Genomic DNA, 25,472 nt, shown 5'->3' with positions numbered 1-25,472 from the left:
CTCTAAATAAATGTATTTTTACTAGAGATACATAGTCTTTTTATTAGAGATTCCCCTGAGATAAGAGTTCATTTTGCAATTTCCATTTTGGGACATGATGTTTTCCTTCAAGTCAAGTTGTCCAATTAAATAGAACATAAACTCATGCAGCTGTCCAGCCAGGACATACTCTGGTCTCCTGTCTCAGGATGATCAGAATGTGGGGAGGCATGTGGCAGTCAGTGGTAGGATGCTGTCTTAGGGACAGCTGCAGACTATCACCGAATCACACAACAGCACTGGAAACAAATCGCCAGCAATTAGAAAAAATATGTAATTCAAAACCCAACAAAACAAAGAATAAACCATACTTAAGAATACTTTTGAGTCACACCACCTCATTAAATTGACTCATTATTGAATAATTTTACCCAAAACTTCTGATCCTGTCGTTTTTCCTTAAAGGAGAAAACTATGTAATGTCTGTCTTTAGACAGTGTCACGCTGTAACTGTGGCTGCTCTTGAACTGTGCTAATTGTCCAGCCTCAGCCTCTTAAACACTGGGATTGCAGGTATGGGGCAGCGCACCAAGCATAAAAAGACAAAGGCCTGGCTGTAGCTGTGCCTTTAATCTGAGAACTTGGAATTTAATGAGGACAAATCTTGAGTTCAAGGCCACCCTGGTCTAGACAATGAGTTCCTACACAGCCAGGGATATAATGGCAATGCCCCATCCCCTCAAAAAAGGACAAAACCACAGACTTCAGTGAATACCTGTAGTTAAAAATAGCTCAATGCTTCCACCTCTCAGAAAGAATTTAGTAATTAATATTTTCCCTATACTGTAATCATGAGAACATTAGCATAACTTGACAAAAGACATTCCAGAAATAAATCATATAAACCCAAAACTAGGGATTTATAAAAAATCTATTGTTTCAAGATACACATGTAGGGAACTAACATACTATGCCGAGAATTTGAGCTCATTCTAGAAAAACCATATAATCCTGTGATTATTTTATAAATGCTTGCTGAACTATAGGCAATAAAGTCCTGGCCCAACCTGCAACTCCAAAGGGAAATTTGAACCAATCCAGAATTTTGGTGAGGAAAAGGAATTTTTTTGTTTTTATTTTTTCCAGACAGGGTTTCTCTGTGTAGCACTGGCAGGACTCAAACTCAAGAGATCCATCTGCCTCTGCCTCCAAGTGCTGGGATTAGAGGTGTGTACCACCACTGCCGTTGGAGTATGAGTTTTCTAGTGCCTATTATTGTCACAAGTCTGACTACCCTTCAAAAGTCATTTCTGTTTCTAAAGACCTTTGAAACAGTAGATGGTAATTCTGAAGAGTGAACAATCACACACTGAAGCTAGTCATTATTAATAATGCTTCAATTTATTCAAAGCAATGCAGTTTCAAAACTTAAGTTACAGCAGTAAGGGAAAAAAACCAAAATAGTCAGAACCCCATGATCAGCGCTGCCCGTCCTTGTGTTTAACACTGTGATGGCGTTATTCAAAACACAGTTGCACAAAAGTATCAACCTCAAAGTCTCTAAGGACTTCACATATCGTATACACACGCACAGTACAGAGAGGGTTAGAACAGAACCCAGAACTTCTACAGAATAGAAAACCCACCCTTGCTTATTTGCATGAAAATACCACCCACAAAGCTAAATAAGTCTTAATAGTTATCTGGAGGCCCTATGCGTTGTTTTTAAACTCAAGAACTCTAATTTTGATTGCACAATAGATGATTGATAAAAAGTCAATATATAGATTTCATTTTTAAAAATAAGCATTTATTTTGAACCTGGCATAGTTTGCAAAGAGAATTCTTTAGAGACTGACAGCAGGAGTTCCAATTACTGAAACAAGGAGACAAAGCCAGTCCTTTGGCGATCCCTACACTTGCGCTGAACTCAGTACACATTTATCTCAGTCGGGCATGCAACTTTTATTAGCTTCTCTACAAATAAGTTCATACTTGTTATGTTAAAAAACCAGGTCAGACATCTGAAGTTGAAAGAGCAGCAGCCCCACTGTTGCAATTTCGATGTGTCCCAGAAGAGAGGCAAAATACTTATGCTGATGCTAGGTTTAAAAAAAAAAAAGAAAAAGACAAAACAAAACAAAAACCCACCTGAAGTATATAGAACAAAAGGAAAACAAACCTGGCAACCCCTTGAGCATGGAGCTTCCGGGACAAAGGGATGGAGGGAGACCTGTCTGCTCATGTTTGTTTAGAAGCCACGAGAAAACACATACCCGTACCCTAAATGTTGTTTCTATTTTTCAGACATTCACTTGAAATAAATACCAACACTTCAAGATTGATTTTCAAACAGTCTCCTATGGCCACTATATTCCAATCAAAGGCTACAACTGATCACGCTTTCAAAACTACAGGAAGAATTAAAGGTTGCTCTCAGAAACATAATAAATACTTCACAGCGTTGGTATCCAAATCACCAGGAAAACTTAGAAACTAGCCCTGAACGTGTTATTAGTTCTCCATGGCAATCAGTCGGACCTCTGCCAGAGGATGTAGCTGCTTTATCCTAACACAGACTCATGTCGTCAGCAAAGCCTGCCTCCGACATGAAGCCCTCGGTACTGCAACTTGAATGCTCCATCTCTTCCACGCCACTTGTTTGAAACCGAGACAGATGGCTGAGGTGCAGATGAAGTCTCTGGGGTATTACAGCTTTTGCCAGCTTTCTTCTGGATGGGAACAGGAACGAAGCAATGAAGGTGACAGAAACTTCTGGAGCAGCTGGGAGGGGACACACAGCTGACCCGACAGCCTGCTGGCACGGCCACCCACAGAGACCGCTCCACTGCAAGTCTGGCCTTAGAAAGGGACAGGCTCCTAAAGGGCCCTGAACTGTGTCACTGAGCAGTCCATGACCTGCCTCTGAGAGAACCCTCTCACTCTGCTTCTACTTTCCAAACCATGATAGGAAAGCCTTCAGATATCCTTACCCAACCCCCCAAAATGCCTTCAAGCTAATGACAGCCAGATCGTCTCTAAATCAACCAAAAACAAAAACCAGCTTTATCATTCAAAAGACTACTGCCATTTCATATTACAGCTGAGTGTAATTGGTTAATTTATAAATAACTTTAAAACATTATGAATGAAATGCACCAAACTACACCTGTGTAAAAGCAACAATGTTTTAATTATGGGCTAAAAATGTCTAATACATTAAGCATGAATTATAAAAATCCAGAATCTAAATACAATGCTAGAGAATTTCACTATGGGAAGATGAATGAGAATTCATTTCTAAGAACATTATGATTAAGAGACTAGCAAATCTTAACCGGAATGGTAAGGCCAAAATAGTAAAACCACACTTTTCCTATAAAAAGTTACACATCGTCTCCTACTGGGACAGCTATCATACAGAAAGAAACAAAGACAATGTGATCGCTCTCCAGCGCCCAGGAGTGTCAGGTGGCCTGGTCCTGGAGGTCTAATCGTCGTCTTCCTCCCCATCATCCTCAGCATCTCGCTTTCTCTTCTCTCCCCGAAGACCCTCTTCCTCTAAAATGGAAAAATGTAAGATACTTGATTTTAACAACTGAGTTTTTCTCTTAGTAAGAGCTTTTACTCTTAGTAGAAAATGAGAATCAAGAGAAAATATAAGTTGTTTCCACTCTGAAATTTGTTGGAGAATATAAAGGACTTCAGAGAACCATACTCTTCAGAAGAGACACGCTCACGGACAAACCACAGCTCGCAGGTCAATCAACAGACCAAGTGCGTGACAATGTGACTCTTAGGTAAACACTAACGGGACATCTGCGTCCACCCATCCTCTCTGCACGGAGGCTTTTCTCTCTGCAAATGAGATTCCAGGGTGCAAGGAAGCGCAAATAAACATTTACTTCAATTTACTTCATCTCTGTGTGTGTGTGTGTGTGTGTTTCAAGAGAGAGTTTCTCTGTATAACCCTGGCTATCTCAAAATCAGAGATGCCCCTGCCTCTGCCTCCCAAATGCTGAGATCAAAGGCATAAATTACCATGCCTGGCTTTCGTTTTCATTTTTCCACGTGGTTGCTGGGAATTAAATCTAGGTCCTCTGGAAGAGCAGCTAGTGCTTTAAACCGCTTAGCCATCTCTCCAGCCCCTCATTTCTGTCTTTAAGTACAGATTAGAAATTGTTTTTGTTGTTGTTTTGGCAGAATTAAACTAGTCTTTCAAATCACTGGACTATGTGTCTAGGCACATTATAATAAACAACAAAATTAAAGGCTCAAGGGCCAGGGCGATCCCACCACAGACTCAACATCTGCTAAGATTCACAATGTTCTTATGGCACAAGCAACTCACCCTCTTCTTCTTCTTCCTCCCCTTCATCAACATAGTCATCATCGTCCTCTTCATCCTTCAAAGTCAATGTGAGAATGAGTAAACCACGACAAGGACTTCTATTGTTTCACAAGAGCGATGAAGTTACAGGTCAGCTGTGCCTCAAAGGACAGTTTCTGCCTCCTGTGCTTTGAAGCTGACTAAGCATCCAGACTTTTATAAACACAGTCTGTGCCTTAGCCTACCATGGTTCAGGAGAACAGAGTCTCAAGCAAACTCCTGACTCAACTGGTTCTGCCTCCCAAGTGCAGCGATTACAGGAATGTACCACTCTATCCAGCTTAAAAATGGCCACATCTAGCCGGGCATGGGGACACACGCCTTTAATCCCAGCACTTGGGAGGCAGAGGCAGGTGGATTTCTGAGTTCCAGGCCAGCCTGGTCTACAGAGTGAGTTCCAGGACAGCCAGGGCTATACAGAGAAACCCTGTCTCGAAAAACCATAATTAAAAAAAAAAAAAAAAGAAAAAAAAGCCACATCTGCCCACTAGCAGAAACAGGACTTTCCTGCTTTAAAATAAGCCCTTCTACTTTACAGACTGAGGCACAGGTGATCTGAACCCTGATGTCAAATACGGTTATGGTTATATGCTGACTATAAAAATGTGTTTCTCTAGATCTGTTTTCCAACCAATAAAAGCAAGCCACAAACCAAAAATCTAAAATCCAAAATGTTCCACAACTCTTCAGTTTCTTGAATATCAACATTCCACCAAAAGCAGGAAATGCCACCGACCCTGCTTGCAACATTGTAAGGCAGGTGCCATGACGCACAGGCTTACTCCCAGCATCCAGGCAGTCCTGTCTCCCCTCCTCCATGGCTGGGCTTAAGATCACATGCCATTATGCAGCTTGTGCTGCCTCTCAAGACTTGGACCACTGGCTGTCATCAGACCCACCCCACCCCCCAGCTTTTTTTTAACGGACTTTGGACTTGACCCAAGATCCTTGCCAGCCTTGCTAGGCAGCCCCTTGATCATCGTGATGTCTCTGACCATGAACGGTCCACCCATTAGTACATGCTGCTCTCCTCTGAGGATTTTCTCCCTTCCAAACAACTGTTACTGTACATGTGCATGTCATTACTGTTGCTGTGTGCGCTCATGCTCGCGGGACAAGCATGGCACACGGGGAGCTCTTCTGACAACTTTGCAGAGTCAGCTCTCTTTCCACTTTTCCATGACTTGGAGGGATTGAACTCTGGCCACCAGGTCTGCACTGCGTGGTGGGTCTGACTCCTGACTCACGCCTTTGAATGCCTGACCACACAGAGAGGCTCTATTAGGAGTGGTCCCACTGGAGTACGTGAGGTCTTGCTGGAGGAAGTGTGTCACTATGCAAGGTGGTTGAGGTCAAGACTCACCCAGTGTGACACAGTCTCCTGCTGCCTGTGGATAAAGATGTAGAACTCTCGGCTCCTCCAGCACCATTTCATGTCACACTTCCCCCCAGAACGACAATGGACTAAACCTCTAAAACTGTAAGCCAGCCCCTATTAAATGTTGTCATGGTGTCTCTTCACAGCAACAGAAACCCTAACTAAGACACACTGCAAGGGCCTTTACCCGCTAAGCCACCTCTCTGGCCCATTCTCACCTTAAACTAACTCTGGTCTCCAGCTGGGTGTTCTCTGTTTGTTTATACACCTTCTCATTTACAGTCAATTACTTTTTTCAACTTTATGCTCCATCGAATCAGAAGAGCAACAAGCTTATCAGAACCACATAAGCCAGAGACAACAGACCGACTTCCAACCCTAAGAACGCTAATACCGCTGGGGCTGGGAGACCCTTACCACTCACAGCTCTGATCTCAGCCGTGCTACAAATGACCAAGTCCAGACAAACTTGGTACTAACTACTGTACATCTGAAAAACAAGCAGTCAAGGGTCTCTCGATCTCACCACAGTGTACTCAAGCATACTCTATTAAGCATGTAATTCCCCAGGCAGAGGTGGGAGGACTCCAAGTTCAAAGCCAACCTAGCAAGACTGTCTCCAAATCATTCAATGGGCTGGGAAGATGGTTGTACAATCTGACCTGAGCTCAAACTGCCAACCACACACATTAAAGGTGCCCTGGTGTTGAATGCCTACACTCTTGGCCCAGACAGAGCAGAAACAGACCCCTGCGGCTTGCTAGCCACCTAGCCGTACTACATTTGTATGTTCCAAGTTGAGCACCAAGTGTAAGCAGTGAATAATTAGTGGTTAGGAATGCCTGCTATGCTGGGCATAGTGGCGGAGACAGGGACAAGGGGATCTCTGAGTTCAAAGCTAGTTTGGTTTACAGAGTGAATTCCAAGACATTCAGGGCTACACAGAGAGACCCTGATTTGAAAAAACAGAAGGGAAAAAAAAAGCACTGGCTGTTCTTCCAGAGGACTCAGGTTCAATTCCCAGCACCCAGACGGCAGCCTACAACTGTCTGTAAGTCTAGATCTGACACCCTTCCAAAGACATGCATGCAGACAAACGTCAGTGCACATGAGATAAAAGGGGAGAAGGAAGGAAGGCGAGGAGGCATCTGAAACATCTCAAAGATGCAAACAGTCATTTATCATTTTAAATAAAACACTTGTTGATAATTTAGAAAAATCACAGCTATCAAGAACTATCTGAGTTTTATTTTAACTAAAACGTAATTGAACTGACGTTCCAAGGCATGTAAAGACCATCCTGAGGACAACGTCTCACAATAAAGCCGCAGCATTTACCAGAAAGTCACTCAGTCTGCTCAGTGACGACCATGGCCTTTGCCCTATTAGTGAGAACTGTTTCCTGACATAAGTATGAATAGTACAGGGCATACTTTCCAATATTCCCGAAGTCCTTTATACACAGCAATTCCTTGCCCCTGAAGAACAACTAAAATGAGAAGAAATATAACAACAACAAAAAAACTCAGCAAATCAGAGGTCTAGAGGTTGTAGCTCCCCAGCGTGCTACATAAAACCAGATGTAGTTGTAGCAGTGGTGCTGGCCCTGTCTACAGAGTCCCGGCACTTATAAAACTCAGGCAGGGGGACCGTGAGCCTGAGTTCAAGGGCAGCCTGAGCTGCACGGTGAGATCGCATTTTGAAGAGGCAAACATAACCAGAGGGATTTCCTCCCAGCAGTCAGTTACATCGTGGCCCACACAGGTCTGTAATTGAGCTCCACCCGATCCTATGCCTCTTCTGGCATTTGCAGTCAGCATTCACACAGGCGATATAGAGACAGACATTTGGACAAGATAACCATACATACATAATAAAAACCAGACCCCTTTAGGAGTAAGTACAATGCATACTGAAATCTGCCATTCCTGCCTCTTTCACCGTTACACAGCAATGGTCTCTGAAGCTTGCCTAGAATTTAGCTCCTAAAAGCAGGCACTCTGGGGTTGCCTGGTTCGTTGTGAGACAAGGCTTCCCTGTAGCCTAGGCTATCCTAGAGCACGCTAAGCAGCCTATGCTATCACCAACTCCTGCAGTCCCACTGCCTCCTGCAGAGCCAGGAGTATGGGCCTGAGCTACCACAACCCCACTCAGACTTCATTTTGAACATCCAAACTATCCCATCCAGAATAAGAAGGCTTCCTGGCCCTGCACTAACAATGCTGCTGTGTGTATTCACAGATTTCTGACCTGTGCTTGGCCACGGCATTTTGAGGTAATATCCCCAAACATTCAGCAGAACAATTATACCTAAATGTCAATCATCTCAGGTGGTTTGACAGTGACATTTTAGGCAGCACTCAGGAGGCAGACACCCTCCACGGCAGCCTCGGGAGCACAGTAAAACACTCAACACCCACTGCACACCTCAGCATACAGCTTACACTGAGGGAGAAATCAAATCATAAAATAAGTGAATCAAACATAAAAGAGAACCATTCATGCTAAATGCTGCTGTAAACTAAACAGGCTTTCCCTATAAACACTAAGAGCATTCCAAGGTTTTCTCTTCGCTGTATACTTTATGACTCACAAAGATACAAAGAAGCCTAAGGCCTTATTCTTGTTTATTTATTTTAAATTTAAAATATTGTCAGAAGTGGATGGACACATGGCTCAACGAGTAAGACACTGGCTGTTCTTGCACAGGACCCAGGTTCAGTTCTCAACACCCACGTGACAGCTCACAACCGTCTGTAACTCCAGTCCTAGGAGACTCAAGAACCAATCACACCCATGGTATATAGACATACATGTGGGCAGAACATTTACTGATACACACAAAATAAATCTTAAAAAAGAAAACAAAAGGGGGCTGGCGAGATGGCTCAATAAGTAAGAGCACTGACTACTCTTCCAAAGGTCCTGAGTTCAAATTCCAGCAACTACATGGTGGCTCACAACCACCTGTAATGAGATCTGACGCCCTCTTCTGGTGAGTCTGAAGACAGCAACAGTGTATTTACATATAATAAATAAATAAATCTTTAAAAGAAAACAAAACAAAGGTAGCAGGAAAATAAACCCATCAATCAGATAGTCAACCTAACCATTGCAAAAGTAAGCAGGAAAGCAAAAGACACCGTCTCGAGGAGATCTGTGTATGTGGTCCTGAAGATTCAACCCAGGCCTTACACTTATCAGCAAGTGTTCTATCACTGAGCTACATCCCTAGCATTGAGGTATTTTCAAAAGAAACAATTATTTTAAAATATGAAAATAAAGCTCACTTTTACACGAAGAGAGAGCAACTTCTCTAAACTCCCAGGGGCTAAGGATAGTCTATTCCCACTGAACACACTGGCTATTAGAGTAAAGATTAACAGCCTCTCATTTAAAGAGCTCACCACTCAGTAAAGGGCAGAGAAGTTTTTATGAGAGCATCTTTAGGCAACAGAAGTCTAATCAAGGTTTAAGGCAGCAGAGAATGAAGGACAACCTTGTATGCTTTGGGGGCAAGAGGGAGACATCACAGCACACCAAGGAGAGCGATGGTCTATCAGCATACCACACGGGCGCTTGGTGGAAGAAATCCCTGAGCAGAGTTGACCTAGGCGGACACTGCTTAGGAAGCGAATGCAAGGTGGTGGCTGGCACACGAGCCGGTGGTCAAGACGGTTTCAGAGAATCTGGATTTCAGCTTCCAAAACTGGTGCCCGCCTGAAGGAACAGCTCCAGAGCACCCTCTTCTGGCGTCCACAGGCAACTACATTCACACACCACACATTCACAGGCATGTTGGTGTCTCTGTGTAGCCCTGACTGTCCTGAAACTCACTTTGTAGACCAGGCTGGCCTCGAACTCAGAAATCCTCCTGCCCCTGCCTCCCGAGTGCTGTGCGCCACCACGCCCAGCTGAGCACACACAACTTTTAATTTAAAAAGGTAGAAAAGCTACTGCAGGAGTCTAACTAACTAACTGAAGGGAAGAGATCACAGTCTGAGTGTCTGAACTGTTGTTACCAACCAGAACCAGGGGCTTTATGTGCATCACCTTGTTAAAGCAACTCCAGGAGTTTGCTTGTAAGATGCAGAAAGAGGCTCAGACATTCAGAAAATGCTTCCTCCATCCTGTGCCACTGAAGGCAGAGTCAATTCAGAAATTCAGGAGATAAAGAGCAAGCAATGGCAGTCCCTGTGAGTGGCCATGATGAGATTCGGCTTGAGTCTGAGACCCAAGTCAAAAAGAGGCAACTTGTCCTTTCGTCTCATTCTTTTTGGATGCCAACCAGAGCCCAGATACAGCTTTGCTACCACTGTGGCCTTCCACACCTCCTCTCTAGACCTCGCGCTCCCTGCCCTGTGACCGCTGGTCTGACCTCAAGGCCAGTTTACACGGCACTGGGTTTTTCCATTCTCCCCTCTGTTCTCCTCCTAGGAGCTACTGAGACTTACAGATCCCCTGCCCTGAGAGTTTTTAAATAAAACTGTCCTTGGGCTTAAAAAAAAAAAAAAAAAGAAAGAAAGAAAACCAGCAAGTATTTACAGCTGTCTGAACATAATATGGAGCACCCAGTAGGAGGGAGAAAAAAAGACAGATGCTTATCCATACTCATCCAAGCATCAGGAAACCACTCACAACCCATCCTACTCATACAGCACTTAGCCCTGGGCCAACCGTCTTCAGGGCGAACAACAAGTTTCCATTCACCTGAATTTCGTCTTTCATTAAGTATGAGAGGCCCACCTCCTCTTCTCCCTCTCCCACTTCTGAGCCAGCTTCATCCTCATCCTCATCTTCCTCCTCTTCATATCCTTCCGGTGGACCGGCTTCATCTTCGTCCTCGTCTTCCTCATCTTCATCTCCATCTTTAGAAAACATTGTCAAAGGTGAGCAAGCATCCGGGCAACCGCTTCCTCCTGGTACTCATAGGGACTGCGTCCTTCTGGCACGTGGCCCCCATTCATCTTAAACCAACCATGGCAAGTGCCCCTACACTTGGCTTAAAAGAACAAATCCTGGCCAGACAATAGTGGTGCATGCCTTTAATCCCAGCACTGGGAGGCAGAGGGGCAGAGGGGAGGCTTGGAGTCGGGAGGGGTGGGACTGAGTTTGAGGTCAGCGTGGTCTACAGAGTTCCAGGACAACCAGGGCTGCACAGGGAGACCCTGTCTCGATAAAACGAAACAAAGCAAACCGACCCATTTTACAGCACTGTTACCTGTGACCCAGAAGTACTTTACTAGGACTGGGGATCCAGGTCAGCACGTACCGAGCATGTGCGAGGATGATCCCATCCCAGCACTGCAACGGACCCTCCCAAAATACATTTTCAAACATTATACACACTGAAGTTGGCTTTACTTTGCGGTCACTTCAAAACCTGCTGGTTGCCAGGCATGGTGGTGAACACCTTTAATCCCAGCAAGAAGTGGGCAGAGGCAGGTGGTTCTCTGTTTGGGGGTCAGCTTAGTCTACACAGTGAATTCCAGAACAGCCAGAGTTATAGAGACACCCTATCTCCAAACAAATAAATAGTAGACTAAGAGCCTCACCCTCGTCGTCGTCCTCCTCCTCCTCCGAGTCGGGAGCTTCATTGTCCTCCTGGTCGAATCCGTCCAGGTAGGTGATCTGTTGCAGCAGTTCAAAAATACTTTCTCTATAATCTTCCAGGTTTGTGATCTCACAGTTAAACAAGTCAAGACTTTTCAAATTTTTAAGATTTTGCTGAAAAAGTAAAGTTAAAGGTTACAATCAAGATTTTAAACACTGGGTTCTTGAGATTTAATGAAAGATCTGAAAAACATATTCTTGAAGCTAAAGAACAAGTTTTTGCACTTTTAGGGTTTGTAAAGCCACTCCCCCAGGCACAGGCAGCAGCACCGGTGGAGAACTTTGGTTTGTCACTGCTGTGTCCCCAGCAGATGTCTTACAACTTAGTTTCTTACAGACACTCCAGGCATTTTTGCTGACAGAAGCTGGGCAGATAGGCAACAGCGCCCCAAGTGTGCCAACACACACCATAACCCAGCCAGGGCAGGAAGGTCCGAGTGGGAGGCCAGCCTGGGCTACCAAGACTTAATCTCCCATCTTTTTCTTCTTCTTAAAGACAGGGTAAGGTCCTGTTACATAGCCCAAGCTGGCCTTGAATCCTCAGTTGCTTTGGCCTCCGGAGTGCTGAGATTACACAGGCACCACACTAAGCCCACGGACAAGGACTGGCCATGCCTGGCAATGTAGATTTAATCCTGGGACCCAGAAAACCAACAAGCACAGACACACACTAATAAAACAAATTGTAAACCTGAATATCCATTTTCAGTTTTGTATTATGTATCTTTTCCTTCCTATCAGAAAATAAGCTGGGCGTGGTGGCGCATGCCTTTAATCCCAGCACTTGGGAGGCAGAGGCAGGTGGATTTCTGAGTTCGAGGCCAGCTTGGTCTACAAAATGAGTTCCAGGACAGTCAGGGCTACACAGAGAAACTGTCTCGAAAAACCAAAAAAAGAAAAAGAAAATAAGGAGACAGACTACCTCAAAATATAGGGAAAAAAAAAGAGGTGTTTAAAAAAATACTGAAAACTTGAAACCAGAATAAAGCCCTGAAGAAAATAAAAGCTAATCATTAAATATATTTGTCACTGATTCAAAAATCACCTGGACTTTTATTTCTTTTTCTTTCTTTTTTTTTTGCTTCGAGACAGGGTTTCTCTGTATAGTCCTGGCTGTCCTGGAACTCACTTTGTAGGCCAGGCTGGCCTCAAACTCAGAAATCCGCCTGCCTCTGTCTCCTGAGTGCTGGAATTAAAGGCATGCGCCACCACCGCCCAGCGGACTTTATTTCTTATTTATTTATTATACATTTTAATTATATTGAGCAGGGAGATGCACGCATATTCCATAAGCATTCATGTGTGTGACAGAGAATAACTTTCAGTTGTGGGTTCTTTCCATGTATCACTTGGGTTCCGAGAATCAAGTCAGGCCGTCAAGCCTGGTGGTTAGGTGCCTTTTGAAATGAGCTGGTTTGAGGCCTTTGTTTGAGACGGGGTCTCTCTACATAACCCTGGCTGACCTAAAACTCACTATGTAGACCAAGTTGACCTCAAACTCACAGTAATCCACCTGCCTCTACCTCCCAAGGCCCGGGATTAAAAGCGTGCACCGCCAGGCCTGACTCAAGGCCTGTAATTTTAAGAAAGGAGTCTCAACTCTACGGCCCAGGCGCCAACTTGGGGCCATCCTTCCTTCCCCTACCTCAGGGCTGAGTGCCAAGCCCAGCTGGACAGTTTAAAGAAACATAGCTATCTGGACCACAAGAGATATTTCAGGAAATCCCAGACTTAAGCAGAAATTAGTGAGAATATGAACAAGTCAGATTAAATCAAGCCCAGTGACAACGCCCTCCACTTACCAGCGCTTCTACTGTACTGAGATCTTTAATTTTGTTTCCACTCAGATTGAGGTAGGTAAGATTTGGACATTTCTCTGCCAGGACTTCCAAGCCTCCAGAAATTATATTGTCACTAAGTTCCAACTACATATTCAACATGGAGAGAAAAACAAAGACTGATGATGCCAGAGGACCTTGCCCATCAACTGAAAACAACACTCCTTATTCTCTCCAGCTTCCCCAATTCCCATCTATCTGCAAACCGATCAGAACCCCACACAGTGGCTTATCTGTGGCATGGCTCCAATTGTGTTCATTTGGATTTTCTGATGGGGGCAGTGGTAGATATTAAATTCAATTTTATGCCATAAAACAATTCTAATTTAAATTTCTAGGTATTACTGAAACTGATTCCAAAATCCTACAGTTCCCTTTTTTTGTTGTTTGTCTGTTTTTTCATTTTCTTTGAAACAGGATCTCTTTGTAGCCCTGGCTGTCCTGGAACTCCATCTGCAGGCTGGCCTGGAACTCAAGAGACCCGCCTGCCTCTGCCTCCCAAATGTGTAAGCCACCTCCCAGTAAATAGTGATTTACTTATTTTATGTGCGTTGGTGTTTTGCCTGTATGTATGTCTTTATGAGGAAGCTGGATCCCCTGGCACTGGAGTCACATGAGTTGTGACGAGGAACTGACCAGGTCCTGTAGAAGAGCCACCAAGCCAGGGTCTAGCACCCTTCCTCCCCTTCTCATCTCTAGGAACTTGAAGCTTTCTGGCTGGCAGGTGAAATGGTCTTTTCACTTAACCAAGAACTCCATCAGCCTGGCCGTGAAGACCACGCTGTCCCCACAGCCAATCCCAGCTCACCTTCCGGAGTTTATTCAAGCTGGGAAGCCGGGCCAAGGAACTCAACTCCACGTTGGCCATGCTAAGAAACTCCAGTTCCTTAAAGGTGTCATTCAGGCCTTCGATTTCCCCATTGACACACAAGCAATTATCAAGGACTAACTCTGTCACCTGTTAGAAGAAACGAAATAATTAGTTTGCATAACAACAGACCCTTCGGTGTCTAAGCATTCTAAACACATGAATATCAAAATAGCAATCCCAGCCAGGGGTGGTGGCCTTTAATACCAACACTCCGGAGGCGAGGCAGGAGGATCTCTATGAGTTCCAGGACAACCTGGTCTATATAGTAAGCTGCAGGACAGCCAAAGCTACAAAACAGAGCCCCTGTCTCAAAACAAAAGAAAGCAAAAACAAAAATGCCAATCCCCTACACTGGGTACGGCCAGCGTATGAGGTTGTCATCTCAGCTACTTGGGGATGATAGGGGAGGGGTCACTTGTGCCATGGAGTCTGTGGCAGACTGGGCATGGAGTAAGGAAGCTGTAATCCCAGCTACTTGGGAGTGAAGAGTCACTTGAGCCATGCAGAGCCATGCAGTCTAAAACTGCCTGAAATGAGAGCAAGATCAATCGCCAAACAGTAAGTCCTTGCACAGATCCTTCTCGTGCGTCTTCACCCGCACCCCCGTGAGAACCTAACGTAACTCACGGAGTTATTAGAGAGAGAGAGAGAGAGAGAGAGAGAGAGAGAGACTTGAAGGCATTCTGGGGATTAGCTGGGAAAGAGGATCAGCAGGGTGGAGGGAGTAAGGGAGGGGAAAGAGGAATGACAGTAATCACAACATACTATACACATGTATGAAAAGTGAAACACTATATATAATTAACATATACTAAGGAAACTGACAGATGGTGGGCTGGAGAGATGGCTCAGAAGTTAAGAGCACTGGCTACTCTTCCAAGACTTGGGTTAAAATTCCCAGCACCCACAAGCTCACACCTTGTAACCCCAGTTCCACAGGGCTCCTGATACCCTGGCACAGACATACATACGTGCAGGCAAACAACAATAACATAAAATGAAACCACACATAAACATATTTATATGCATAACATATATAAATATATATAAAAACAAAATTAAAAGTATGTATTTTAAAAACTCAACCTGATGTGATTTAGCTATCACTGTAAGCGGTCCTTTCCATCTGACCTTGGACTAACCAGTCCAATGCCTACTTCAAATCATTGAGGCAGAAAAAAAAAAAAAAACAACTGTGGAAAAGGTCCTACGGATACCGGTTTGGACTCTGAGCAGGAGCCGCACTATCCTGACCTACACCCGGGAGGAGACACCTGGGCTGTCGGGGAAAGACTCAAAGCTACAGGGGGAGCTTGAAGCTCATCACTTTCTGTTTAAGCCTCTGTGTGTTACGCTGATAAATGCCAGTAGAATCCCAACCTTGCTAACCTTCAGAAACCAATATTAGAAAGCTTCTAAGACAGCTGAAGATAAACAATATCACACAAAACAATATTCAAAACGTTGTTTCTCCTTCTGCTGCTCAGTCAGCCACATGGACTGTCCCAAGCTTGGAGACAACATGGACTGTCTGTCCCATGCTTGGAGGGAGGGGGGACTGAACGTCTTTTCTTTTCTTTTTTTTTTTTTTTTTTTTTTTTTTTTTTTTCTCTGTGTACCCTGGTTGTCCTGGAACTCACTCTGTAGACCAGGCTGGCCTCGAACTCAGAAATCCGCCTGCCTCTGCCTCCCAAGTGCTGGGATTAAAGGCGTGCGCCACCACGCCCGGCAGTCTTTTCTTTTCTTAATGCATATGGTTGAATGCATGTATGTCTGTGCATCCTAGGCATGCAGTACCCATAGAAGCCAGAAGATGGGTGTTGGATAACTGGGACTGGAGTTACAGACAGTAGTGAGCTGCCATGTGGGTTCTGGGAAGACCTGGAAGCCAGTGTTGGTAACCTCTGAGCCATCTCTCCGGCTCAGAAGGGGATTTCTTTCTTTTTTTTTTTTTTTTTGATTTTTTTTTGAGACAGGATTTCTCTGTGTAGCCTTGGCTGTCCTGGAACTCATTCTGTAGACCAGGCTGGCCTCGAACCCAGAAATCCGCCTCCCAAGTGCTGGGATTAAAGGCGAGAGCCACCACCTCCCGGCTGTTGGTTTTTTGAGACAGCTGTAGTCTCACTAGTCCAAGCTGGCCTCAAACTCAAAAAGATCTGCCTGCCTCGGCTTCGAATTAAATGCCTACCACACCCAGCAACTCTTAAGCCTTTGGATTCTAGTCTTAACCAGAGACTTCTTAGAGCTCAACAAGAGTTTTGTAGACCTAGTATCAGAATCCCAGCTCTTCAACTTTACTCCTATTTGCTAATTTGGATTCTAGAACAATACAACCCAGCTTACGTTTTCCCAAGGAGAAAGTAAATAAACGGGAGTGCCTTATAAACTATCTATACAAACTTAACTGTTACCACACCACACCAAAGGAAAGAGACTGCAAAAAGGCATGTCAAGCAATCCTCCAAACTGAAGGCGAAAGAATGGGGCGGAGGGGACGACCCATTTTTGCTCCACAAGACTTCTGAGAAACTGCTTGTTTTGATTTGCTTTGCCTTGTTTGACAGAGTTCCACTTGCAACCAGCGTCCTACCTCGTCCTCCCTCCCAAGGGCTGGGAATTTTTTGATATGAGAAGTACAGATTTACAGATATACAGAATTACAGATATCAGTCACCACGTCCTGCTGACAGCTTTCAACTTTTGAGTTTTTCTAGAATCTTCTAAAAAAGCTCTAGAAAACTTCCAGTCCTCCCAGAGATAACCCTCACAGCAACAATGTTGCCACCACCTCGCTCTCGCCTCCAGTCACCAAAACCCGCAAAGGAACCGCGAAAATCAACAGGGCTCAGGGACCGGTGGCTCTGCATGATAACCGTGGAGGCCCGGCAGATGCCCGCCTTTGAGCGGGCGTCAAGGGACCACGGCGGCGCGGACCCCTTGTCCCTTGATTTCACGCCGCGGCCGCGAATCAGCGAGCCTGGTCCCCCCCCCCCCGCCGCGGCCAATCTCCAGACCCGCGGACCTGGCCTAAACCGCTAGGGAATCCGACGGCGGGGAGCTCGGGGGCGACGCCTCCCGGGCCCCCTTCAAGACTCGGGACTCTTCCCTAGGACCGCACTGAGCGCTGCGAGGCTCGCACAAGCCTCCAGCTTGCGTAAAAGTCCTCGCGCCACGCGGATCGCGGCCCGCGCCGTCGGGTCCCGGGATTCCGCTGCGGCCCCGGCCCCGGCGCGCGCTGCCCGCGAGCGGGCACGGTCGGAGGGAGCGTGGGGCGCAGATCGGCGCGAGCCCCACACCCGGGGCCGCGGCCGGCCGAGTGGCGGCGCCGCGGGAAAGTTACACCAACTTCGCAGGTGGCGAGGGCCCGGGGGTCGCGCCCACGCCGCCCGCCCCCGCGAGGCCGGGCCGCCAGTCTGCGAGGACGCCATGGGGCTGAGCCCCCGCGCGCTCACGAAAATGCCCCTAGAAACTTAAGCCCTTCGCCATTTTAAGCACAAGAGCCTGGTGATTTAAAACTTAAAATAAACACCCCGCCCCCACCCCAAGTGGGGGCGCGCTTCCCAGTCCGCCCTGCGCACCCACTCGGACCCCCGAAGCCCACCCCTCACGATCCAGGGCGGGAGGGGACTATGGGGGCTGAGTCATCTCACCTCCTCCGGGGCTCTGTTCTTCAACTCCATGTTAATCTTCTTCTTCATCTCCATGTCCTCCTCCTTTCCCCTCGCCTGCCCTCCCCACTATCCCCAACCCTAAAAAACCTCTAAAGGTCTGGAGATGAATGAAAAGAGACGCAAAGACGAACGCCCACTACCACACGGGTGTGGGAGAGAAAGAAAAGAATAGCAAATGGAGTCCGACGACTTGGGACTAACTCGGCTGCCCCCACCTCCGAGTCCACACACCCGCGCGCGCACACTCGGGCACGCACACACTTTCACACAGAGAGAGTGAGGGAGAGAGACACGCGCGCGCCCGCAGTTCCTTCCCCTTCAATGGCTGCTGCGAGACTGAGCCTCCATGACACGGCACCGCCAACCCCCCCCTAGCCTACACTCCACCCACCTCCCAACGGGATTGGTCGAGTCCTTAGCGTCACACGACTCCATTGGGCTAGAGGATTGTCCATTTGTCTTTAGGGGGGACCTGGACCAGAAACTCAGTGTCTATTGGTTCTGACCAGGCGCGCAGTTAATTCCGATAGGTCCGGGAGGATGTACGTCCCGGAGAAATGATTTTGAATCCCAGTCGCCCCCCTCCTTTTCTTTGTGTGATTGGCGCGCTTTCCCTTGGTAGTAGGACGGTTTGGGTGTCTGTTGGGTTTGTTTTTGTTTGTTTGGGGTTTTTCTGGCTTCAGGGTTAAAAGGAAGGGAAAAGGCGTCGTTGGCATCGCCAGGTTGTAAGTGGGTCATGCAACACACTGCACCCAGAGCTTTCGGTGGTCTTAAAGCACAAGCCTTCTGCTCTGCGGCTAAAGTGTAAGCAGGGGCGCGAGCGCGAACAGCGTGTTGGTGACACCTCCCCGGCCCGAACTGCTTGTAGAACCAGAGCGTGATAAAGAAGGTATTTTAACTTCCAACATAAAAGGCGGAACGGCTCTGAAAGCAGAGTTGAGTTTAGCACGTTGAGTCAGAAGCCTTTAAATAAAACTGTCCAGGAGGAGTTGATACTGAGGTCATTTGTCACTGCTAAAAAGTTGGAATATTAGAGCCAGCCGCGGTGGCACACGCCTTTAATCCCAGCACTCAAAGGCAGAGTCAGGCAGATCTCTGAATTCGAGGCCAGCCTGGTCTACATAATGAGTTCCAGGATTACACAGAAAGGGGGGGGGGGGGACCTGTCTCCAAAAGACAAACAAACAAAAAAAATTGACACCTTAGAGGAAAAATAACACAGGCCTAAAGAAACACAATTATCAGAAACTGTCCAGCAAGGCCTCTCCTTTCCTACAGAAATCTACTTAAAATGTTCTTTTAAGTGTGAGGGGGAGGGGGAGGCAATGGCCTCTAGCGGAGGTTCGACCCTGGTTCGATTTCTAGCACCCATGTAGTGGCTCATAATCACCCATAGCTACAATGCCAGGAAATTCAGAGGCATCCTCCGGACTCCACAGGCCACAGGCACAGATGCGCTGTGTGTGCGTGCGTGCAGGCAAAACACACGGATAAGCAAAAACAAAATAAATAAATTAAAAAAACAAAGAAAACTTTTTTTTCTGTTTAATGTTCCTGAAAGATCCAACATTCCTTTAATCATAGCCCTCAGAAGGGAGAGAGAGGGGCAGATCCACAGTCATCTACTAAGTAAATCCAAGGCCAGCCTCTGTCACAAAATGACAATAACAAGAGAAACTATGTAATTATTTCTTTTAGTTTCCTCTTCCTCTGCTTCTTAGTTGCCATGTGTTGCACTTCCTTCTGTGATGAACTACACCAAGATCTGCGAACTAAAACAAACCCTTTCTCCCTTCACAATATTATTTTTACCTTTTTTTGGTGGGAGATGAGAAGTACAAAACAGGGTATCTTCATGTAGCCCTGGCTGTCCTAGAACTCAGTCTGTAGACCAGGCTGGCCTCAAACTCAGAGCCCTTTGCCCCCTGAGTGCTGAGATCAAAGGCTTGCGCCACGGGGCTAGAGAGGTGGTGTAGTGGTTGAGTTATACTGCGTGTGCTTGTTCATTCAGAAGACGCCAGAGGTGCTTCACAACCATCCTTAACTTCAGTTCCAGGGGATTCAGCATCTCCGAGCCTCCAGGATGAAGCATGCATGTGGGCCAGAGCCACACATGCACAGAAAACACCTACACTCAAAATAACATTAAAAGGGGGGAAGGGATACACCACACCACCGAGTTTGGTTTGGGAGCTTGTTTGTTTTGTTTTGTTTTGTTTTGTTTTGTTTTGTTTTGTTTTGTTTTGTTTGAAGTGGTTGGGTAATTTGAGACTGAGTTTCTTTTGTGTAGCTCTGAGTGTCCTGGAACTCATTCATGTAGACCAGGGTGGCCTTGAACTCACAAAAATCCAATAGCCTCTGCCTCTAGGATTAAAGATGCACACCACCTCCTCCCGGCTATTTTTTATCTTAAAGCTCTTTTTTTTTTTTTTTTTTTTTTTTTTTTTTTGGTTTTTCGAGACAGGGTTTCTCTGTGTAGTCCTGGCTGTCCTGGAACTCACTTTGTAGACCAGGCTGGCCTCAAACTCATAAATCTGCCTGCCGGCCTCCCTGCCCAACTGCCTGCCTGCCAGATGCCAATACTCTTCACAATGAAGGGTATGAACTTCTCCTCTGAAGCTTTAAGCAAGCCCCCAGTTAAACGCTTGCTTCTATGCATTGCCTTGGTCACAGTGTCTCTTCACAGCAATCAAACAGTACATCCCTCGCCAGGCTCACTCTCCAGTCTCTGTCCTTCTCTAGCCCCTAAACCTACACAGACTGCATTACAGCTCACCAGTATTGGTCCTGGAGGAAATCAAAACTTAGGGGAGTGGGATCAAGATGTTTATGCCCCTATCTTCCTCTCTTCCAGGCACTTAAGAAATGTTTAACTCCCTCTGCTGAAAGCCACCAGTTCTGTGGTACCATGGGATATGCCACCCAGATTCTTCATCAAGAATGAAGGACTTATTCCCAGTTTCTGGGGGGTACAACTGGAAAGTGATCCTAGCAGGCAACACCACCGGAAGGGGAGTTCCTTTGCTGAAGAAAATTGACTTGCTCGGATTTGTCCTCTTCCTGGACAAAGTCTCCATCAACACCAGTGTCTGGAAGACCTAGCCTGACATTTTGCATACATAAACCGAGGGTTGTTTAAGCTTAAGCACCTTGTGTGTTTTCTGAGGCCTTGTAATATAAGAAGGAACCAAACCGAAACTATTTTTCATTAAACTTCCATTTTGAATAGGTGTCAATGAAGTTTAAGTTCCCAAGACTTCCCTGGGTAACTGACATTCCACTTGACAAATTGAGACGGGAATGTTCAGCAAGTCACCCCACCACAGTTAAATAACCCACCCAATGGGAACAGGATAAATGTTCCACAAAGACAGGTTCCTGAGAAAGTCCTCTATGCCTAAACCCTGATTGGTGGGAAAATGTAACTGTAACTTGGCACCATTGCTTGTGGTTTTCAAGCTTAAAAGCTCTGTAACATCCCAGCTGGCATTGAAACTGGTGTTGCAGTTCAGCTCCTGACTCTGTGCTGTGGCTCTGAGTAGTGATTTGATTACAATCATTTTTATCATCTGCATAAATACTTCCTAAGATGAATGATCCAGGACGCAGTCAACTCCCAAGTCTGTGCTGTTGTCACAGACTGGTCAGTTTTTGCTGCCTAATTCAATAAAGCTCTTGCTCCGTGTATACTTTTGTGCCTGCTTGGTTGTTTTAGATTTTCAGACCCTAACATTTAAGTCTGTGTTGTCATTCCTCCTCTGCTTAGATCTATTGTCTGTCTTCCTGTTTGTCTCCTGCCTTTCATAAATTGGTCTACATAGTAGAAAGAGAGAGATGACTAACTACTTCAGGTTTTTCCTCTGGCCTCCATATGCCAGCTGCGGCGCTCACATGTTCCTGTGTATAAATACATAAATAAATGTAATGATTTAAAGTTTTTTAAAATAAAATAATAACTGTGGGCTGTTCTTCTTCTCTTTCCCTTTTCCAAACTAACTAAGCAGAGTTAGTAGCATGCTTCTGTAATCACAGTACTTGAGAGGTTGAGGCAGGATTGCTGAGAGTTCAAGGCCAGCCTGAAGCACCCAGCAAAACACACACATCAAAACAAAAAGAAAACGGAACACAAACTCGACAGTTTGTGGTTACTTGTGAAGTAAAGTGAGGCTCATGAAGAGGCGTTTTTCTTCAGAGTTCACAGTTCTCAACAGGAATTCTGTAAAATCCTGCCACAGAAGACAAGGACTGCTCCTGGCCCCATTGGCTCAGGGGAAGTGACCGATTCCTAGAGAGCACTAATGATTTTTTTAGACTCATTTTTTATGTGTGTGTGTGTGTGTGTGGTTTTTCGAGACAGGGTTTCTCTGTATAGCCATGGCTGTCCTGGAACTCACTTTGCAGACCAGGCTGGCCTTGAACTCAGAGATCTGCCTGCCTCTGCTTCCCAAGTGCTGGGATTAAAGGCGTGTGCCACCACTGCCCGGCTAGACACTTTTAAATAACATTTTTTTACTTATTTTGTGGTGTGATCATGCCTGTGTGGAGGTCAGAGGACAGCATACAGGAATCTGTACTCTCTTTCCACCATGCTGGTTACTGGGATCAAACTCAGGCTGTCAGGTTTGGCAGCAAGCACCTTTGCCTGCTGAGCCATCTCAACATCCTCTAAGGTATTCATATTCCCACCAGTGCACCAGATACAATGGACATATATCTGCTCATCCAACCCCAGGAGGGATATATAACAATAATAATGTAGTATAGTGAGACATAGATTTATAGAAACACAACCAAACATGGTAAGTGGATCTTTGGTCTTTAAACCTCTTCCTGGCCTGTGCTAAAAGATAAGAACATGAGTTTATCCAATCCCATAGAAATTCAGCATACAGCCTGGCAGTGGTGGCACACGCCTTTAATCCCAGCACTTGGGAGGCAGAGGCAGGCAGATTTCTGAGTTCAAGGCCAGCCTGATCCACAGAGTGAGTTCCAGGACAGCCAGGGCTACACAGAGAAACCCTGTCTCAGAAAAAAAGAAAAGAATAAGAAAAAGAAAGAAAGAAAGAAAGAAAAGAAATTCAGCATACAAATCCAACATGCACAGTTACAAGATAAATATATTCAATGCAGGAAACCCGGCAATGGAATCTGATATGCTCTTCTGTTATGTAATATTATATCCCTACTTAGTAATACAATTTATTTTTTTGCCAAGGTTGTTATGATAATATTTCTCATCAACTTGACTGGACCTCTGGGTGTGTCTGTAAGGATGTTTCCAAAGGGATGTAACTGAAGAGGGAAAACCAGGCTGGCCTTGAACTCAGAGATCTACCTGCTTCTGCCTCCTGAGTGCTGGAATTAAAGGCATGTGCCACCACTGCCTAGCTAACTAAATATTTTTAAAGCAAAGTCCTGAGGAATGACATTTAAGGGTGTCTTCTGGCTTCTATACACATGTGCACACATATATGGTTGCATCACAACATGCACACAAACAAGATGAAGCCCTCATACACTGCTAGTAGGGATGATGAGCCCTATAGCCCTTATGAGAAACTTTGCCAGTTCCTTATATAGATAAGCATGCATTTACCATAGGGTCCAAAAGAATGATATATATTTGTGTTCACTCAAATACTGGTGTGTCAATATTGAAAGTGGTTCTATCCTACAAAACTAGACACAGCCCACATGTTCTCCAGCTTGCCAATGAATGAGCAGATGTGGTATGTCTACACCCAGAGAAACTCAGAGATAAAGTGGAGCAAATTCTGGATACCCAACAACACGAGTGAATGCTAAGGGTAAGAAGCCACATCTAAGGGGATGTATAATTTGATACATAAGATGTGCTGAGAAGGCCAAAATTATAGGGTCAGGAAACAGTAGTTACCAGAGGCTGAGTGTGGGAAGAGAAGTTAACTACAAAGGGGCACACGGGACCTATTGCGGGGGTGGTGGTGACGAAACTGTTCTGTATCTTGATTATGGGGTAGTTACCCAATGGATTTGTCAAAACTCAGGGAAACGTACACTAAAAAGGGTGGTTTTACAGCATATAAATTATACCTCCTTAAGCCTGAATTAAATTTTTTTTCACAGTATAATGTTAAAAGGAAAACTGCACTAACCACTTGCGAGTCACTTCTGAGCAAACTGGGCAAGTGTATACGTAGATATAAGGAAGGGTCTCCTGATGGTTGCTAGTCATAGGTAAAAACTGAAAGTGACAGTTCAGATACAAAGGGTTGGTGGAAAAGATCAGACTGGGGCTGGAGGTGTAGCTCAGTGGGAGAGTGCGTTCTTAGCAGGAGAAAGGACCTGGTGTCCAAGACATAGCACCAAACATGTGAATGAATAATAAAATTACCTATTTTCTTCCTCGGATTCTTACATACCAGGCAAGCACTCTACACTGAACCCTATCCTCAAACCTATATTTGACTTTTGAAACAGGGTCCCACTAACTTTCTGTCTTAGGGTTACTACTGCTATGGCAAAACCCCAGAACAAAAAGAACGTTGGGGAGGAAAGGATTTATTTGGCTTGCATATCCCACATTACAGTCTATTAAGGGAAGCCAAGGCAGAGACTCAAACTAGGCAGACACCTGGAGGCAGGAGCTGACACAGAGGCCATGGAGGAGTGCTGCTTACTGGCTTGCTCCTCATGGCTTACTCAGCTTTCTTATAGACCCCCAGGACCACCAGCACAGGGATGGCACCACAAGCAATGGGCTAGGGCCCTCCCACATCAGTTAATAATTAAGAAAATGCCCTGCAGGCATGCCCACATGCCTGATCTTATGACGGCATTTTCTTAATTGAGGTTCCTTCCTCTCAGATGACTTTGGCTTGTATCAGTTGAGATGGCATAAAACTGACCTGCTCGGTTACCCAGGCAGGCATTGAACTTTCAATTCTCCCACCTTACCCACCCAGAGCAAGTGAGTCCAATCCTGCCACCTCAGTTCTGGCAAAATCACACTATTTCAATACTGTGATGTCACTAAACTTTGGCAGGGACTTAATATTTATTTATATAGAATAACTTTCACAAATTATGCATATGATATGGTCCTTTGCAGGGCTGGCAAGTGTAGGGAAAGAGGGGGGAGGGAGAGAGCCCACGTCCGGCCAGAGTTCCTGTGCTCTGGGCAGGCGGATGCCAGAGGACTGCTGGATGCTTTCCACTCGGCCTCGGTGGGCATCTGGCTGTGTAAAGCCACTGACCCCACATGGCGAGGGATGGACAAGAGGCAGCCCCCCATACCAGGTTCTCAGTCTCTGGCATCCCACACTGGGTACAGCAGAGGAGCTGAGAACAGAATAGGGGTCCCAGGGATATGGGAAGAGGGCAGAGGGAGAGAGGTTCCCACTCAGGGGAGAGTCTTTAGTCCAGTCCGTGGCTGGAGTGTAGGAAGGCCTTCTGATGGGAGGTTAGGTGCAGCTTGCTAGAAGAAAGCCTATCCCGTCGTCCAAGCATGGCGGGTCTTGATGAACAGAGACAGTCTATGATTTTAGAGCTTTATTGTAGAAAGGCAGGAGGAAGGAGAGAAGGTAAAAGAGAAACCGGCCATGGCTAAGGGGAGAGAAGGGGGTAAAGGAGAGAGAGAAGAAAGGCTAGAGTAAGAAAGCTTAAAGAGAGAGAGGTAAAAGCTTAGGTAAGAGGGAGAGAGTGGGGTGGGGCCAAGCAGCCCCTCTTATAGTGGGCTTGTTATCTTGCTGTT

General features: G+C 45.7%; 1 protein-coding gene across 2 annotated transcripts; it reads right to left on the bottom strand.

Moving 5' to 3' along the window:
- Positions 1-1,361: 1,361 nt before the first annotated feature.
- On the bottom strand, positions 1,362-18,124 carry Anp32e (acidic nuclear phosphoprotein 32 family member E). Of its 2 annotated transcripts, XM_021158493.1 has the most exons (7): positions 17,720-18,124; positions 14,007-14,156; positions 13,163-13,285; positions 11,303-11,474; positions 10,458-10,615; positions 4,331-4,385; positions 1,362-3,540 (listed from the first exon to the last, which is right to left on the bottom strand). In XM_021158493.1, the coding sequence occupies exons 1-7, from the start codon at positions 17,771-17,773 to the stop codon at positions 3,470-3,472; spliced, it is 783 nt and encodes a 260-aa protein (XP_021014152.1). In that variant the 5' UTR covers positions 17,774-18,124; the 3' UTR covers positions 1,362-3,469. The 2 variants fall into 2 exon arrangements, with proteins under 2 accessions (XP_021014152.1, XP_021014153.1); XM_021158494.2 differs by lacking the exons at positions 1,362-3,540; positions 4,331-4,385; positions 11,303-11,474 and having other exon boundaries at positions 10,475-10,615; positions 17,720-18,097.
- Positions 18,125-25,472: the final 7,348 nt, after the last annotated feature.

Source organism: Mus caroli, chromosome 3, assembly GCF_900094665.2.
Source record: "Mus caroli chromosome 3, CAROLI_EIJ_v1.1, whole genome shotgun sequence".
NCBI lineage: Eukaryota > Metazoa > Chordata > Mammalia > Rodentia > Muridae > Mus > Mus caroli.
The sequence above is the reverse complement of the archived record's forward strand: the minus strand, read 5'-3'. Positions and strand labels throughout refer to the sequence as shown.